The sequence below is a fragment of the Stenella coeruleoalba genome (genome assembly GCF_951394435.1).
Source record: "Stenella coeruleoalba genome assembly, chromosome: 1".
Lineage (NCBI taxonomy): Eukaryota > Metazoa > Chordata > Mammalia > Artiodactyla > Delphinidae > Stenella > Stenella coeruleoalba.
Window position 1 is genome coordinate 153101378 of NC_137169.1, and position 19591 is coordinate 153120968.

At 34.7% G+C, this 19591-nt stretch overlaps 1 protein-coding gene across 1 annotated transcript in view; it reads right to left on the reverse strand.

Moving 5' to 3' along the window:
- Positions 1–4062: 4062 nt before the first annotated feature.
- The window catches only part of EXO1 (exonuclease 1), a 39069-nt gene continuing 23540 nt past the window's right edge, over positions 4063–19591 (reverse strand). Inside the window, exons 11-14 of the mRNA XM_079916462.1 lie at positions 17872–18118; positions 13366–13924; positions 6152–6345; positions 4063–4441 (exon numbers count right to left, since the gene is read on the reverse strand). Coding sequence (XP_079772588.1) covers positions 4303–4441; positions 6152–6345; positions 13366–13924; positions 17872–18118 — 1139 coding nt within the window. The 3' untranslated portion in view covers positions 4063–4302. The remainder of the gene's footprint in view (positions 4442–6151; positions 6346–13365; positions 13925–17871; positions 18119–19591) is intronic.

Sequence of the window (19591 nt, forward strand, 5' to 3'; positions counted from 1 at the left end):
TTTATAGTTATCACTTCTTTATATTTCTCTATTGTTTAATCACCAGAGTGTGCATCCCTAAATAATCTAGTTTAGTTGAGTCTTTTTTTTTTTTTTTTTTTTTTGATATGCGGGCCTCTCACTGTTGTGGCCTGTCCCGTTGCGGAGCACAGGCTCCGGACACACAGGCTCAGCGGCCATGGCTCACGGGCCCAGCCGCTCCGCAGCATGTGGGACTTTCCCGGACCGGGGCACGAACCCGTGTCTCCTGCATCGACAAGCGGACTCTCAACCACTGCACCACCAGGGAAGCCCTGTCCTTTTTTTTTAATATGGAATTCTCCTCTCCATCCCCTTCCTTACAATTTATCTGTTGAGAATCCAAGGGCATTTAACCTGTAGTTTCTTGCAGACTGGATTTTGCTAATTGCACACTCATGTTGCAGTCCCACATGTTCCTCTGTCCTCTGTATTTCCTGCACTTCGGCAGCTGGATCCAGAGGAATGATCAGACTCATCTCCAATCCCTTGGCAAGACTACAGAGGATGCTGAGTTCTTTCATTATGAAACATAAAATGTCTGGTTATGATGTTAATAGCAGCTGATGCTCAAAGCCTAAATCCATTAATCCACCGGGGGTTGCAAAATGGTGATATTATCTTTTTCATTATTAGAACAGTAAAAAGAGATTTATCTTGTTTTATTACCCATTGGTACAGTACAGACAGGGAAAATGCCTGATATTTCTTTTATTTTCCCATATTCAAGATAATGAATTGATATTCTATCATCCTCTGAAGGTGACCAATTTTTAAAAATGCTCATGATGGGTTCCAGTAAACAATTATCTTTTCAAGATCAAATTCTCCCATGTTTGGACAGTGGGGGCCTCTTCAGGTGTCTCCTTAATCATTTTGAAATTACATTAGTAGTCAGTAAAGGCTCTGATATCCCAGGCTTGTCTTTTACACTTCTTTTCCAGACTATTTTTCCAAGAAGCTCTCATTTCTTTTGGTGAAAAATTGTATTTTAAGACTACAAGTTGAGTGATAGGGATGCTCATTGGTACTGGATTTTTTTTCTGGGTCTCTTCAGTGTGTATATATATATATGTATATACATGTATATATACAGTATGTGTGTATATACATTCATAAGTCTCTATCAGTACTCCCAAGTTTATAACTACATTAAAAAAAATTAACCTGTTCTGTATTTTATCTGTATCTCCTTTCTCTAGACATTAAAAATCCTGGTTCTCAAGAAAATTGGGGATGAATTAAAATATCCCATAAATATTCATTTATTCTATCCCACATTATATACAGAATGGTCCTAAAATAACAATATCAGACTACTACTACGAGCTAAACCAAATGTTTTGCATATGATCTCTCCTCTGTATTTATACTACCTGTGTCATCTGGACATACAGCCATTGCATATCATACTCTGCCCTTTAGCTCCCAAATTTTTAATTGTACAAGTCACTATGTTTGATGGTCACCACCAATCTTTATGGTGCTGTTTCTCTATTTCAGTTATTTTCTGATTCCTCAGGAAGAGCTTAGTGAGCAGTATTTTCCAAATTCTTGTTCGATGGATAAGTTTGTGCCCTTTATAATTGAAAGTTGATTTTGTTGAACATAAAAGCCTTTGCTTACATTTTCCCTTGAGTATCTTTAACAAGTTACTCCATTTTCTTCATGTATAAAGAATAATTGTGGAAAGTGTGATGATCATCTTTTTTTTTCTTACATGTCACTTGCTGTTCTTGCCTACCCAGAGGATTTTTCCTTTCTTTAAAGTAACTTGTTGTCACTTATGTCTTGGTGTTGGCAGTTTGGGATCAATAATCTTGGGTATAATAGTGCATTTAAAAAATATTGTTTCAAATCTTTTAAAAATTAACGTTTTCTGAAAATAGGGGTTTTTTTCTTCAGAGACTCCTATTATCTTTATATTGGACCTTCTGCCTCATCTTCAACATCTGTCACTTCCTACTCTTTTAAAGTGTTTTTTTTCCATTTTGTTTCGATTTTTACGTATTTCTTTTAAGGCATCATCTATCTGTATGTTTATTTGCTTGTGTTCCTTCTAGTTTAGCCTTAATTTCCGAAATTTTTTTCTAATCCTTTCCTGAGCTTATCTTTTTTTTTTTTCTTCTGAGTTTTTCCAATTCTAAATTTCCTTCGTATCCTACACTATTTTCTTAATAACTTCTAGCACGTTTTGAAATAGACTGGTTTTGATCTGCTCTGGGGACCTTTCTGGTAGATTTTCATTATTTGTAAAGATGTTATTCTGCTCTTGACTCCTTTAAATCAATTTTGTAAGGGATTGATCTAAAAACTTTTATGTGGTTTCTTTTTTTTTTTGTGGTACGCGGGCCTCTCACTGTTGTGGCCTCTCCCGTTGCGGAGCACAGGCTCCGGATGCGCAGGCTCAGCGGCCATGGCTCACGGGCCCAGCCGCTCCGCGACATGTGGGATCTTCCCGCACCGGGGCACGAACCCATGTCCCCTGCATCGGCAGGCGGACTCTCAACCACTGTGTCACCAGGGAAGCCCTATGTGGTTTCTTTTTAAGTAAAAATAATTTTCTTTAACTTTGAGGAGGCATGGGTCATGGGACCTTCTCAACCTCAGCTGTTTTGTTGTTGGTGGTTTTTGTTTTCAGTGTTCAAAAACAAAAACAGTATTCTGCTGAGATTTCTTGGTCAACAATTCCTCCCTTCACTGTATTTAACCTTATCTTCCTTTGTGTCTATTGTCACTCTCCTGCTCAATTTTGGTTTTACAGCCAGCAGTTTCTCTTCTGTGGAGCCTTGACAAATATGGCAAATCATTTCAAAAGTTCATATGGACTACATTGCTTCATTCCTTCAGACATTACTGTAGGTCTCCTGCACTCACTCACCACTGGAATGCTCAAAGCATCTCCCAGTTTCAAACGGCTGTTTGCAACTTGGCCTGCTATGTGTTTCAATAATCATTCTATTTAAGTTCTGTTCTCAGGTCCATTAGATGCCCTATTGCCATGCTCTACTTCTCCCAAATAGACGCCAGTACCACTTTGTGGTCTTGTGGCTTTTGGTAGCTTGTCTTCACCCACTTATATTTCAGGATTTAAGTATATGATGCCATCTAAATTTGTTGTAATGTTGTTCATTAGTATTTTGACTTTGCTATCCAGTTGCTGCTATGCGACGGTTCAGAGATTGACAAACTACAGCACTGCTACCATCTTCCCTTTCTTAATTTGTTCTATAACAGGAAACATTCACAGAAAGTTCAAATTTGCTTTTGTTCTTTGTATTTGATCTTTTCCAGATTTTTAAAAAAAATTTTTTCCCCTTTTAACATTTTTATGCTGTTTCTTACAATGTTACGTTTTTTGTTCCACTCTGACCTCCTCTACTAAGTCTCACTTAAAAATTAAAATGCTCTGGATCCCTTTCCTTTATCCTCTATATCAGACACTTTTACAATTCCTTTACTTCCTGTCAGATTGTCACTTACTTCACTTCCTTACTTCAGATCTTCACTTGCATAGCTGGTTTTCTTTCCAAGAATCTATTTCTTTGCAGAGTATGTACACATCACAGACCCTGCAGCTTTAGCATTTTACATTGCACCTAGGATACTAGTTTTAAATATATGTTAGGGAATTTTTAGCCCACACTTCAAAAAAGACATATAAGAGAAATAGGCTATTTTGAAGTTTAAGAATATTAATGATATAAGAAGTAGTGCCTTCCATATGATGCTGAAACCAATTTTCTTTTACTGTCAATCTGTAACCCAACCAAACTCTTCAGGGAAAACAGAGCACTGCCCCATTTATGCAAGATCTTTAACCCTTCCAACTACCCCTCCCATCTCAGCAACTGTATATCCAATTCAACCCTGAAAGACAGACAGGAAAGGCAGGTGAAAAAACTATAGCTCAAAGAAACACAGTAATTTCCTCTAGTACAAAATGACCACAGAATTGTGGTTTTCCATTTACCATCCTTGTACTTGACAACATTACAGAAATCTTTAGAGTAGATTTTTGTAAGTTCCAAGGGACTTGCTCAATTAACATTAAAACTTCAAAAACCTGTCAAAAGCAAAATTATTTCTCTAGTTAGCTTCTTATGAAAATATAATAAGCTGAACAAAAACAGTTACATAGTTAATATACAAAATGTACTCTTTAAAAATAAATATCATAGATCTAAGAACAAGTCTTTCATACTGATAACTGCTTCATTCTCAAACAGGACATGAAATTGATAGAGATTCTCTTGCAGGCAATAGCCTCCCAGCTGCCCGTGTTTATTGGAATATTGCTCTCTGAACACGCATACAGTCAGAATTGTTAAATATATCCTCTTCTTCTGGAGTTAGTTGGATGTTATCTTTGACTGGAGACAGGGGATCTGGCTTCTTACAAGAAGGAAGCTTTTCAGAATCTCTGCAAAAGATAATATAATAAAATGAATTTATTGGGTGTTTTTAGGGTAGTGTTTATTCGAAAATAATCTACCTGGACAAAAGAGAGGTATGTAAAGAGGATAAAACCCTCTACTGTATAATTTGTCTCAATTTATTATATGACACATTCAGGTTCTCCTCTGAGTATGCCCAATAAAATTTAAGTTTTGCTTCTTAGTACCCATGACTGCTTTCTAAATCACCTTTCAAAGTAGGTGCCAAGCCACTACTAAATATAACTAGCTAAGGCAGAATGGTTCCAGTAAACAAACTTTAGTTCTTTTCTCTCTAGAACCCTTCTCAAGTCTGGCTGAGGACCAGCATGAGTGAAGCATAAACAAATGTTTAAGCCCTATCTTTTTACTCCTCCCAGTCTTCCAACTTTTGAAAGGAAGTTCTATGTCTATAAAAATTAATCCTATCATGAAGATAACAAAACTGATTCTATGTCCTGTCAACAAAATTCCAACAGGAGTAATTAAGTCTTATTTTTCTAAAAGGCATTTAAGAATACTGTTGCACCCTTAATTTCCCTTTAGTAGCAGTTCTCAAAGTATGATCCACAGATGCCTAAAAATTCCCAAGACACTTTCAGGGGGTTTGTAAGATCAAAACTATTTTCATAATAATATTTAGACTTTATCTGCCTTTCTTACCGTGCTGACATTTGTACGGATAATCCAAAAGCAGAACTGAGTAAAGCTTTGATCCCTGTTTGATCCCTGTTCAGGGAACTAGATCCTGCATGCATGCCGCAACTAAGAGTTCGTATGCTGCAACTAAGAAGCCCGCATGTTGCAACTAAGAAGCCTGCATGCTGCAACTAAAAAAGATGCCGTGTGCCACAACTAAGACCTGGCACAGCCAAAATAAATAAATAAATATTAAAAAAAAAAGTTTGAGAACTGCTGCTATATGGTTTAATCTAGACTTAACACAATGTAAAGTAAAAACATAATTGTCCAGCACTTATTACAAAGTGTTTCCACTCATACTATCTCATCTGATTGTGATAACATTTCTATTAGGTGAGGTTTAATCTTATCATTCCATGTAAGTCACCTCCCCGCTTCCCTCCCTCCCTTTCTCTTTGTGTTTATTCTTAGTACATTTGCATTAATAAGAACCAGAAAATAAAGTAATTATAAATCTATGCTACTTTGTGGCTAATTTTGTTGTCTAACAGATGCAATTTGGTTCAAAAAATGTAGATATATAGAGGGTCAATTCTCTTAAAACAGTGTTTGCTACATACATTAGAAATCTGGTTAATTCATCATATAAACTCATTGATTCTTCCCATTTTAGATGTGATAATTTAGGGAAACAAACTGCTTTAAATCCAGAAGTACCATAGAGCGTTACCTTCCCATGTCTACAACAACATTCAGAAGGAAAGAAAAATAAGACACTTAAGGCCTGGAAAAGTAATTTGCTTAACGACAGAGAGTCCCCAAAGCCAGATTGAGAACTGAGGTTTTTAGTTTGCCATGTTTTCACTAAAAGAAGGTACAGAAACTGAAGTTAAATATTCCTACAAAGAGTCAGTTAAAGGGACTAGAGGAAAATAATTTTCTTAGGGTAAGAGAAAAAGAAGTTGATTCATATGAAAATAGAAAGAGGAGACAGGGATTGAAATTACAGAAAAAAAAATATTTATCATTTTAGAATAAGTTACAAGATAACTCACTTTTTAAATCCAAAATTTTTCCAGAGTTCATTGATTTTTATCTGCAATCCTGGCTTGTTCTCGGCATTATGATGATTTCTCTTATGGATGCTTGATGGCTTCTTGCTCAGCCCACTGACTCTGGCAGGTACTAAAGGTTTGATCTTGGTTGTAGAAAGACTGTCCACAGAACTAGATTTATACAGCCCAGGAACCTGAAGATTAAATGCCTGTTTTAATACTATTCTGTTAAAGCAACTACCTTTATTTAATTTCAAACTATTATTTATACACTGGAACAAAAAATAACCTAAAATCGATGTGCAAAAGTGTGCTTATAAACGTCTACAAAAATTATCATAATATTTTCACCAGGTAATACATGTACCTGGCACTAAATCAAGAGTATAAAAGAACAGACAGAAAAGTGAGTCTCCCTTACTCCCTCACTGCCTTTAGGCAGTCACTGCTACCAGTTTCCTGTACAACCACTGAATTCATTCACATACACACACACATACACCCGACACACAACTGGCAGCATACTACAAAATGTCATGTACTTTGTTTTTCTTGCCTAATATATCTTGATTTTACTTAACAATGTATCTTGGAGATTTTTCCATTTCACATGTAGAACTGAATTTTGTTTTGAATAGGTTGCCTGTTTTTTCCATTGTATAAATGTGCCATAATTTACTTAAACAGATCTCTACTGACATTTAAGTTGAATCCACTGATTTTTTTAATTGAGGTATAATTTACAACATTGTGTTAGTTTCAAAGTGTATAGCAAAGTGACTCAGTTATATATACATATATATCATATATATATTATTTTTCAGATTCTTTTCCATTATAGGTTATTACAAGATACTGAGCATAGTTCCCTGTGCTATACAATAGGTCCTTGTTGTTTATTCATTTTATATATAGTAGTAGGTATGTTAATCCCCAATTCCTAGTTTATCTCCCCACCCCTGCCCCCGCTATCCCCTTTGGTAACCATAAGTTTGTTTTCTATGTCTGTGAGTCTATCTCTGATTTGTAAATAAGTTCATTTATATCATTTTTTTTTAGATTCCACAAATAAGTGATATTATATGATATTTGTCTTTGTCTGACTTGATTTTTATGCTGTGTGAAATATGGAGCCATTAAAATTTTGTTGCTTTTTTTTTTGGATAGTAGGAGTGTAGTAATATAAAACAAGGCTTTAAAATTAATGAATCTAGTAGAGGGTGTATAAAGAATGGAAGGACTCACACATGAAAGATGAAATCTTGAATTAGGATGTTGGTGATGGGAAAAGGGAGAGCAAGAAATAAGACAAAGAAAGAAACAGGATTTAGATAGCTATAGTTATTTGGTTGTTTTTCTTTAACCCCTGAAAAAGAAGGATCCAACTGGAGGTTATAAGGAAAGAGGACAACCGTAAGATTTTGAAACTAAGTGACGTAGAACAAATATTATAATTTTATGTAACTGATAAAAATGCTCTGAGAAGTACTGGTTAGAGGTTAAAAAAATATGAGTTTGATTTTAGATACTGAATTTGGATATTAGGGAGCAAGAAGGAAGGTTCATCCGGGGAGTTGTCACCAAAACAGAAGTGACAGTTAAAACACTGACAATGAAAATCTGACAGAAAGAATAAAAATAATAAAAAGATGATGGTTTAATGTCCTTCTTTTGAGGACATTAAACCATCATCTTTAATATAACTCCTTTTGAGAAAGTACTTTCTAAATCTCTAATCCTATCATTGTGAATAATTTTGGTATCTTTCCAGACATTTTACTATGATTGTACAAACATACACACGTGTGTGTATTTTCCAGCATTTAAGCAAACAAAAACACCATGCTATTTATTGTGTTTAATATTGTTTAATAGCATGGTTTCCCTTTTCATTCAAAAATAATATGGACATCTTTCCAAGACAGTATCTGTTTGAAAAAGCCTTTCTCACTTAAAGATTTTTAAAAGAATCTTATATTTACATATTTTACATTCATATCCTTGTTATCTTTCAGTTTTATATTTATATAGTATGAGATGGGGACTTTCTTTCAAATAGATATGCCAGGCCATTTATTTAAAATTTTTGTAAAGGTTTTATGCTTTTAAAAATATGCGTAAGAAAATAATATGTTAACTATATGAATATAGTTTTCTTGTATAAATATAAGAAAAGTAATATAGGTTCACTATAGAAGAACATGAGAAAACAAAGAAAAAAAATTCACCTATATATCTACCAGCCAAGAGCTAAAACCAACAACGTATTTAATGTATTTCACTCTCTTATTTCTAGATATTTAGATTTTTTCCCCCAATTTTTCATTATTGCAACCAATGCAAGAATAAGTGCTCTTGTATTTAAACTCTCATTGTCTCCTTAGGCTCAAGTTTTAGAATGCACTTACTGGGTTAAATTATTTCAACTCTTTCAAATTGCTTTCCAGAAATGGCACAACAATTCTTACTCTCCTAAACATGTGATTATTCATCTCACTATACTCTTATAAAATGAGTAAATTAAAAACTTTTTTGGAAAAATGAGAGGTAAGAAATTATATTTTATTACTTTGATTTGCATTGATTACTAATAAGGTTGAATGTGCTTTTTATATGTTAATCAGCCATTTGTGCTTTTTCTTTTGTGATTTCTGTTCATGTCCCTTGCACATTTTCAAGTCAGGAATTAGTATTTTGATATTTACAGGCAAGAACACTTAATATATAAAATAGGCTTTAACTTACAAGCTTTCACTATGCAGTCACACATATATTTACAGAGTTTGATAAAAAAAAAAAAAGCTTGGCTCATCAGGTACCCAATTTCTAGAATGCCTTTTTGCAATATACATCAAAGCTTTAAACCATGTATGCCTTTGGACCAGTAATACCACTCCATAGAATTCACCCCTACGAAAAAATAAAAAATGTGTACAGTACTCAAATATTTACCAACAAAATCTTCGTTGTAGTACTCTTTGCTACAGCAAAAATTTTTAGGGTAAAGGACAAACATAAGAAGATTAGCTAAACCCATACAATGGCATATTTTATTCATTATAAGTAATGTTATATAAGTACATAGAAAAAGTTCTTTATACTGTAAGAGAAAAATAGCAGGTTTCACAATTTAAACACCTACAAATCATGCACAAATATGGTTCTAGATGGTTTGAAGGTAGACATTTTGTGTAAATAAGAATATAGGCATTTTGATTTTTAATTTTGCTTATATTTCTTATTGCCTGGTAATAAGCATGAGCTGCTTCTGAAATTTAAAAATAATTTAAGTAAGTGTTTTACCTTGTTCCTTAGAAGCATGCCTTTTTTCGAAAAATGAAATAAGTATAGCTTGGATTTCTGATTACCTTGATTATCAAGTGACTTAAAATTGCAATCAGATTCCTAGATCCCCGAGATGAAAAAATAAAGCAAACTTAGATTTTTACTATCAAATTTTTATGACAACTGACCAATATTCAACAAAACATAAAACAAGTAAATTGAGAAAATCAGTGTAAATAAAATGTAATTTATCAGAAGAATAAAAGTATAAAAAGCATGAAATAGAATAAAAGAAAATTAATCTAATGTGGAAAGAATGGTGTTTGCTAGTTTCACTAAAGAAAACCAGCTGAAGAAGTAAACTATGTAAAATATAAATTAAAAAGCTATAAGCAAAAAAAAAAAAAAACTATAAGCATGGGGGATGGTGGTGGGATGAATTGGGAGACTGGGATTGACATATATACACTAATACGTATAAAATAGATAACTAATAAGAACCTGCTGTATAGCACAGGGAACTCCACTTCACTGTACAGTAGAAACTAATACAACATTGTAAAACCTCAACAAAACAAAAAAAACCCCACAACATGGAGATCACTGTCCTGGGAGAAAGAAAAAAAAAAAGACATGCCAAGCATTTGCTGCCCTCCTTTTTAATGGACAGATGGCTGCAGTGATTCATTTCTTAATCACTTCAGGTCCAAACATATAAGAGTAATTTTCACTGAGTCTTTCCTGCCATGATTAAACCATACTGACATGATAGATCTCAATTCCTCCTGCCAAGTTTGCAATGTTGGGGACCTGGATCCTATAACAAAATCCATGTTCAAGGTCGTCTTTGTACTGGATGTTCTGTGTATCCCCTTCCAAACTGTGAGCAAGGCACAAGCTGTGTCACATAATGTTAAAGCCAACCCAGTGTCTGGTATATTGTGATATTATCCAGAATCTACAACTGCTTCAGGCAATGGAAGACTATACTTGAAATTTTCATGCATCCCACATTGCCCCAAAGTAAAAAAGAAAGAAAGAAAAAAAAACCTATAAGCAGAGTCTCCAGAACCAGAGGAAGCACACAGGTCTTCTTAAAATTGAAGGTGTTTATGCTTGAGATGAAACTGACTTCTATCTATGCAAGAGGTATGCTTATGTGTACAAAGCAAAGAACAACACTGTAACTCATGGTGGCAAACTCAACAAAACCAGAGTAATCTAGGGAAAAATAACTCATGCTCATGGAAACAATGGCATGGGGTTCATGCCAAATTCTGAAGCAATCTTCCTGCTAAAGCCATTGGACACAGAATCCACGTGATGCTGTACCCCTTCAAGGATTTAAACTTTTTGGAAAGTAAATAAATAAAAGTGTTCTCTTGTTAAAAAAAAAAGTCTCCTGCTGTAACATCATTTGTAAACTTGGCTAATAGTTTTCATAAATTACTAGCTACAAAAGGTTGAACCAGTATAGTTCTACATCTCTTTTTCATTGTGTAACATGTTCAACATTAAAGAGAAAAAAGGCATATACTTTCAAGAAGTAGAGTAGCACTGTATCAAATGCACAGTTACCTTCAGCAAAGACTTTTAAGACCTACTCTCTACACCCCAATCCCATCATGTAAGACTTTTCTATAGAGAGAATTATCTGGATTCCCACAAAAGTCAAATAAAAAAGGACAATGAATGCAAATTCAGAAGGCTTTACATTTCTGCATTTTTCAAGAGGTTTTTTTTTTTTTTAATATTTATCTTAGGATTCTACATAGTATTATATATTTAAAACAATCCAAAAGTGAAAAATACTCCATTAATTTGGATTGTAACTTACAGAAACTCTAACATTTCTTGCTTATAGTAGTGATGACTCTGGGCTATATCATTTCTTAAAATAAAGATCAAGAGTAAGATCCTAAGATTAATTAATCTCCAATACCGTTAATGAACTCAGTATACATAGAATACATGGTTGTTGCTTTTCACAGTGAACCACCAGTGGAAGAGTCTCCAAAGCATTTTCTTCAGAACCATACAGTAAAACCTGATATTCAAAATGAAGCCCCAGTCGCACTGTGGCTCTCTAAAACATTTTCTGAATAAAGAAAGATTACACAGTTTTTATGTTACCTGCTATTGTCCCAATTGTTTGACAATTAATTCATTTATCCAAAGAGGAATTTACCACATCTGGTGGCAAGAGATGACTTAATGAATGATTCTTAGTCTGTTTGTTTTTGAGGGGAGAGAATTTATGTTTCTATAATTGATAATCACAAAAATGGCTAGCCCCGAAGACAGAAGTGTGGAGAGTTCTGTCAGCATCATGAGCCCATAGGCTGTGAGCTGGTAAGGTTTCTCAGTAAAACATGCTAAAAGCTTTACAAAGTTAGTAAAGCAGGAAGATGTCTGCTGGAAAAGGAACAAGAACACCCGAAAGGAGCTCAGCAGACCTGAAAGTATCCTCACAAATAGACAGTGATTTTTAAAGAAAGATGTTCAAGAAATAGCAACTGTGATGGTACCCAAATGGTACCATGAGAAAAATGCAGTAAGATGTGGAAAATGAAAAAGATGACATTAAACTGGAGGCTCAGGGCTTCCCTGGTGGCGCAGTGGTTGAGAGTCCGCCTGCCAATGCAGGGGACACGGGTTCGTGCCCCGGTGCGGGAAGATCCCACATGCCGCGGAGCGGCTGGGCCCGTGAGCCATGGCCGCTGAGCCTGCGCGTCCGGAGCCTGTGCTCTGCAACGGGAGAGGCCACAACAGTGAGAGGCCCGCATACCGCAAAAAACAAACAAACAAACAAACAAAAATGGAGGCTCATGTTAAAAGAAACAGTCTTCTAGAACAGTATGGATAAACTGAAGGCAAAGTGAGTGAATGGGAAAAGAAAAGCAAAAGCCTCAAGGGTTTGGTTTGGCATACTCTTACTTAAAAAACACTACATGGAATGGATTTTGGATTTGAATATATTAATTGATTTCCGCTTTCTCCAAATGAAAACAATTTGCTTCCATATTGTAACTAGGCTTTTGTCTTTGAGTCCAATACAACTCAAGTTTCCTTTAGGAACTTGAATAAAATACTTTCCTTTTTATAAACACAAGATATACTGATTTATTAGATGTTTAATATTCAGGATTATCAGACCTCAAAGTTCTGTCAAATATTACCAAGGCTGTAATTGTTCTTACAACTTGGTAACTGTAGTTGTGAACATAAAATGAAGTATGTTAAATTGATAAATTTAAGATAACTCAGATTGAAGAATGTTATTATGACATCATGTCATTTTAAAATATGATGTCACTGGGTCTTATGAGCAGTACTTATCTGGAGCTTTGATTTTACTTAAGTAAGGATAAAGATATTTTACAAATTAAAAAAATGGCTAGGATGCTTTTATTAATTTACACAGAATAACATAAAATCACTTGTATTACTATTTTGTTTTGTCATAAATGGGAACTGCAAAAAGAATAGTAAGAGTAAATAAAAAATGTATTTCTGAAGTACTAAAACTTACGATGAACACCATCCCATTAACAGGGCCATTTCATTATAAGGTTTCAAATGTTGTCTGAATTCAAGAGTATATTAAGGATTTAAATATTAAATTTATAATAACTTTTCATGAAGCTTATCATTCTGCTTAGGTCTTAAGTGTTCCACAACTTGAGACACCTATCAATGGAACACAGTGATTCAAGAAATATAGTTAGATTAAATGTATAAGAGTCTAAAATACAGAGAAGCCCTTCAGATGAATAAAACATGAACTTTCTACACAGTAAGATCTAGAATGAAAAATTAAAACAATCAATTATTTCCATAATTAGGCAAAATTTCCTCAATTGTCTGATAAACACCCTATTTTCTCTTACATATGAATTTGAAAACAAACGCTTCATAATGTGACTTACCTCTGAATCTAAATCCTTACTAGAAGGCTGAGAAAGTTTTGATGCATTTAAATTGTGTGGTGATAAGTCCATGCTTTCCTGAGACTGTGAAGACCAATCCACTTCATGTAAGGGATGAGATTCATCACTTGACTCATCACTCTTTAACTGAGATACATCAGACGGCTCATTATCCTCAGGCAGAGAGATGGGAGAATCACTCTTTCTAAGGAACTGTTGCAATGCTGTGCTTGGAGAGGGGCTTGGTGTTCTTGAAAACTCTCCAAGACTTCCAGACCAACTGAAACAACTTCTTAGTGTACCCGAGGTAGGTGGTGAGATGGTCCTCGTGAATCTGCTGGTCTTAAAAGACTGAGACTCTTCAGCAATCACAGTCACATCATCTGGAATATGCTCACTTGAATTATGTGCTACACTGATATCTAACAACTTCTTGCCATCTAGACAATCTGACTCATTTACACTGGCTTCTTTATCTGTGACAGCAGTTTCATCTAGAGACTGGCTGCTTGCTTTCTTTGATATACAGTCAGCAGAACCCAGAGAATTGGAAAAAAACCTAACAGAAAAAACAACAGAAAGAATGCAGAAGTATTTTAGAGTTTTCTCACAAAGGTGACAAGATTCATAATGGAAAAATGGTTCTTTTAAAAAAATCTCATAAATATATTAACTTCATAAAGGCAAAATAGATTTTACACATGGCTGATACTCAAATATTTGAACAGATATAGAAATATGCAACAGAAAGGACACTTTATAACTATGGCCTCTTATTTTGTAAAAGCAAAATAAATTAGCCATTTTCCCCTCAACTTAGCTTACCTCCTAGTAGTAGCAAGCCATCTGGGAACTTGTAGTAGTATACTAATCTACCAAGCTTTTTATATACCCTGTAAACTTCTACACTAATTTAAATATTGAGGTTAAGACTTTCAAATCAATTATTCAATTCTGTATTACTAAAGAGGTATTACTTATTCAGGGTAGCAGCTTTAAAAAAAATCACTTTTAAAAACTCCAATATAGGGCTTCCCTGGTAGCGCAGTGGTTGAGAGTCCGCCTGCCAATGCAGGGGAGACGGGTTCATGCCCTGGTCCGGGAAGATCCCACATGCCGCGGAGCGGCTAGGCCCGTGAGCCATGGCCACTGAGCCTGTGCGTCCGGAGCCTGTGCTCCGCAACGGGAGAGGCCACAGCAGTGAGAGGCCTGCGTACCGCAAAAAAACCCCAATATAAATGAAACAAAGATCAGTATCATTACTGGGAAGGATGTATTCAAGGAGTGTTTTTAGGTTTAAAAATAAACTCCTAGAGCGTATGATCAGCTAAATATGAAACTTAAAGAGAATTTACCTCATTAATAAGCATTAGTTCAAATCCAAGATGATTAAATAGAATATTTACTAAATGCTGGAGAGTAAATATCCTCTCTTATCTTTACATCAAACCCTTAGCTGATGTGTGTGGGTACAGGGCAGGAAGGAAGCAGCATGTAAAAGGAAAAGTCTTACTTGGTTTTTCACTGAGTAAGAAACATCAGCTCCCTTTTAAGCAAACAATAACCCCTATGATATCCAAACATTTTTCTATGTATTATTTCGTAGGTAAGAGAAGTTTGAGTAACAGAGCCCAAGGTTATAAAATTAATCAACTAAAGAACAGAATTAAAACCTAGAACCCCTCCTAGTTCACAGCTGTTTCTTTCCAAACAGCCTATGGTGTGACTTAACTGATAATTATATTTCTAGATCTGAGAAAATAAATAGGCATTATTCTAGGATAAGTATCTATATAATAAAGATAAGACTTAAAACAGACTTCCAAAAAGCAAACAGATTGGAGACAATCTTTTGCATATTTAATACCTCCTGTTATGTTATATTAAAAAGAATGGGGTGGGAATGACCACTGGCATATATATTAGTGACTGGGCACTGTGCCAGGTATCTGATATATATAACTTCTGCTAGTCTTAAAACAGTCTTATGCATATGATCATCCATATTTTATAGTTAAAAAAAGAGGCTCAGGGAAGTTAAATGGCATATGAAAGATCACTCAACTAATTAAATGATAGAGTGAGAATTCAAGTCCAGGCCTATAAGATCGTGTGCTCCTTTCAAGGTACCATGCCAACTATGACTAGGAATCTTTCCTATCACTAATACTAACTATACAACCCTGGGAAAGTTTCTTAACCTCTAAGAGCCTCAATATCTTAGCCCAAAATAGAGAAAATAACGCCAACCTGAATATCTCATAATACTGTTGTGAGGAATAACACATAAAAGAACTTTGAAAATCAGCTAAGAAAACTAATTTAACAATATCTAATTATTATTAGATATTGCTCTATAATCTAGATCAGAAAATTATACATCAAAGATTTACTCCCAATTATTATTTCACAGGAAGTTGATGCAGAAAAAAATATTTCTCCAAGCATTTCTTAATGCGTCCTCTGAACAATTTCTTAGCGAAACAACTAACTAAGCTATATAAAGCAGCTATTTACAGCTTCAAACAGAGATTTCATTAAGCTTCCACAATGACTTAATAGCCAAGACCTGTAGAGACACACAAACATTATTCTCATTAGCTGTCTCCAAAGAGGCAGAAAAAGGAAATTCTAGTCTCACCTAAATGGAAAGAAAAAGAAGCACTAAGAGGCAGAGAAATGAAATCCTATTTTCACCCAAATGGAAAAATAAAACACGAGTTCCAAAAATTTCTCTGAATGACAGAAGTCAACTTTCTAAAATGTATAAATCAGCATAAATCATCTAGAACCCTATTTTCCATCTTTTGAGGCCTACTTCTTCATTATTCCACTGTTAACAAGCACTTTTAATGAGGGTGACTAACAAAGGAAGAATCAAAATGATCATTTCATTGTACTGTGAATGTTTCCTTGGAAAGACTTGATGGCAGAAGGGTTTGAAACATCCCCTAAAGAAGGCTTAGGGATTATCAGTGGTTCATTCCTTCATGTCCTTCTCCTATCATGATGGTTAGACAAATCTGGCTGCAACCCAGTTTATTAAACTTGAAAAATAAAAAATATTCATTCTAAGTCTTCTAGAGAAATACAGGGGCTGATAAAGTTTCTCTTTCTTAAAGTTACTAAATCATGCCTAAATAACTTCTAACACTTAAATTTCCTGTTTCTAGTTGTGGTACCACTATCCGAAGTCAATAAAATAAGAACTATTTATTGTATGTTTATCATCTGTTGGGCAATATTTTATGCACTTTACTTATGGTAATAATTTAATTCTATCAACGATCCTAAGATTGTTATACTTGTTAGCCTTGAAGAAACAGAAGCACCCAGAAATTAACTTGCTCAAGTCAAACATCTCATGAGTAAACAGGACAGGATTCAAATCCAGGTGGTCTAACCCCAGAGTCCAAATTCCTAACCCCTAAGTTATACTGACTCTTCAAATTCTCATCTTCACTAGCAGGGACTATGGCAACAGCCTAACTAATCTTTCTGCTCAGCTTTGGACCTCTAGAATCCATTCTTCACAGTGTGTTCAGAGTGGTCTATCTAAACCAGGAATCAAATCATACTCCTCCCCTGATTAAAACCTTCTAAATGTTTCCCATCACCCCTAAAGACTCAAGTTCCTTAGATTGGCTTCCAAGCCTTTCATGAACTGGCTTGCTTATTTCTGCTCCCTCATCATCTACATTTCTGCTCCCTTTTCATCCTTTTCCCAACTTACATTGTGGCAGAAGTAATAATAGCAGTGATCAACAGCAAATAGTTAACCCCATGCTCCGTGCTGTTGCTCACCTCCATGTCTCTGTCCAAGCTGCATGAGTCTGCTGGGAAAGTATTTGGCTCCCTTCTTTGCTTCACCCACTCATCATTTAAACCTAGGTAACAGCACCTAACACTCATCCCTTCCCTCCCACCATTTCCAACCATTGCCTCAGCATTAGATGCCCTCAAAACACCTCATGCATGATTTTGTCATTGTACTTACCACACTGTATGGAAAGATTTTGTTACTGACCTACTTCTCCAACTACGAAAAACTGCATGTTTCTCAAGAGCAAAAACTATGTCTCTCATTTTTGTAACCCAGCATCTAGTATGGTATCAGATTATCAATTAATATGAGAAATCCATAGTTATCTGCATTTAAATAGATTTCTAAAAATACTTCGCAAAATTATATTTAGCTCTTAAAGAAACTAAAAAAATAGAAACAAAGTGGGGGGAGGAGGAACCCCCAAAGTAACAGAGTTTTTCTAATGCAAAATGTAGTAAGGTCTACAATTCTTATTTTGGTTCTCCATGGAGAGATTACAAAAGTAACAGAAGTTCAAGGGACAGTGGAACTAAAGCAATACATGATAAAAAACTGTAATTGGATTAAGCCAGGTCTTACACCTATCCCATTAGATTCAATATTATTCAAGACAATTAAAATAAATACCAACAGAGTATATAATACAACAGACACACAACATTCTTTAGATATAACTATACCTGCTTCTGGTTCCTGGAACCACAACTGCACCACTTTCTTCATTTTTTCTCTGTAAAAATGTTGCAAATTTGTTTCTTGTCCTAGGTGGTATGCTTAAGCTTTTTTTAATAGTATTTCCATCTACCAGGTCAGGCATAAACCGTTCAGAGGAGTTCAATAATTTATCACCTTCACAACTATTTTTCTTGATCTTCTTTGTAAAGGAAGTAGAATACTGACCAAATAGATCATCTTCTGATAGCTCTTCTAAGTAAAAACAAAATTATCTGTAAATCTTTATTTCATGCATAGTTAGACATTTGGTCTTAGTTTCACAGTCCATGTCCTATTGTCCTAAAGATGAAGTCTTATTTTTTTTTAAACTATGCATCAGAAAAGGAAATAAAAGAATGACTTAAAAAAATTCCCTTGGCTGTGTTTTACGATTTCAAAAATTGGCTATGATTTAATGTCAATTATTTGTACTATTTTATGTGAAATTACCTAAACCAAAATTTCAGGGTACAATCAATTCTGTAAGGCTCTACATTCATTATACAATAAGGGTCTAATTCTGAATGTAAAAAAAAAAATGAATTAAATGTATGATTAAACTAATGTTTGGTTAAAAATATTGTTTCAACATTAAAAAAAAAATGTTTCAAGGAGCTATATATACACACCATCACTGAGTTACGGTTTTTGAGGTGTATTTGATTGTCCTGTAATTTGTGCTCTAGCTATTATCTTCATTACATAGCTATGGGGCTCTAGAAGACTGCTGTGTAATGAACGCATTTTATTGGTATAAGAATAAATCATAAGACTAAATAATGTAAGATGTTACAGCTGAAATGGGCAAGGACATAGAGATAGCATTAAGGTACTTTAAATTAGTCCAACTAATTCTCAGTCTGAATAGCTTCCACTCACATGGGAGTAAATGCTCATGACTCTAAGAAGTTGGTAAAACAGTTGAGGGTGCCAAAATACTACAGACCAGGTGATACCTCAAATTCAAAAATGTATAGAGTAAAAAAAACCTATAGGTCAGTAAACTTGTAAAAATCTGTTTATTATGCAGGGAATTGGGAGCTCTTACAGAAGAGGAAAAAAATAAACATCATAAGATCCCCAGCAAGGCTTCACCAAGAAGCCACACCACACTAATCTCATTTTCTTTTTATAAGGTTGTTAGACTAGCTATGTGGAGAAATTCATAGACTTAGTATACATATTTTAAGCGAAACTTTAAGACATACTTGAACCATACTTCTCAAATTTCCAGGTGACATAATACCCATGTTAGAAGACAATATAAAGGTTCAAAAAAGAAAAAAAAATAATAGGCAGAACAATGGATTATAATGAATTAAGATTACCTCAGTAAGGATAATGTAACCCATATTTAAGTTTAAAAATATAACTACCTGGCTTAACAGCAACTGGTGGATTATAAACTCAGTAAATGCCTGCAAAATGACAAGAATACTACTAAAAGCTCATGTTATCTTAGTTTGCAGTAGTAAAAGCAGCTTCTGGATGAAGGACTGAAATAGTGCCACAATTCTAAATATGATCTATGGTAAGCAGACCACATCTCAACAACCACTCACTGTAGTAGTTACAAATTATTAAAAAATTTGTATTGTATCCAAAGCATAACCTGGATAAGGAACTTTTAGCTTGCAAAAGAAATTTAGGAGGGTCACAATAGCTGTCTCTAAATATATGAAGGGC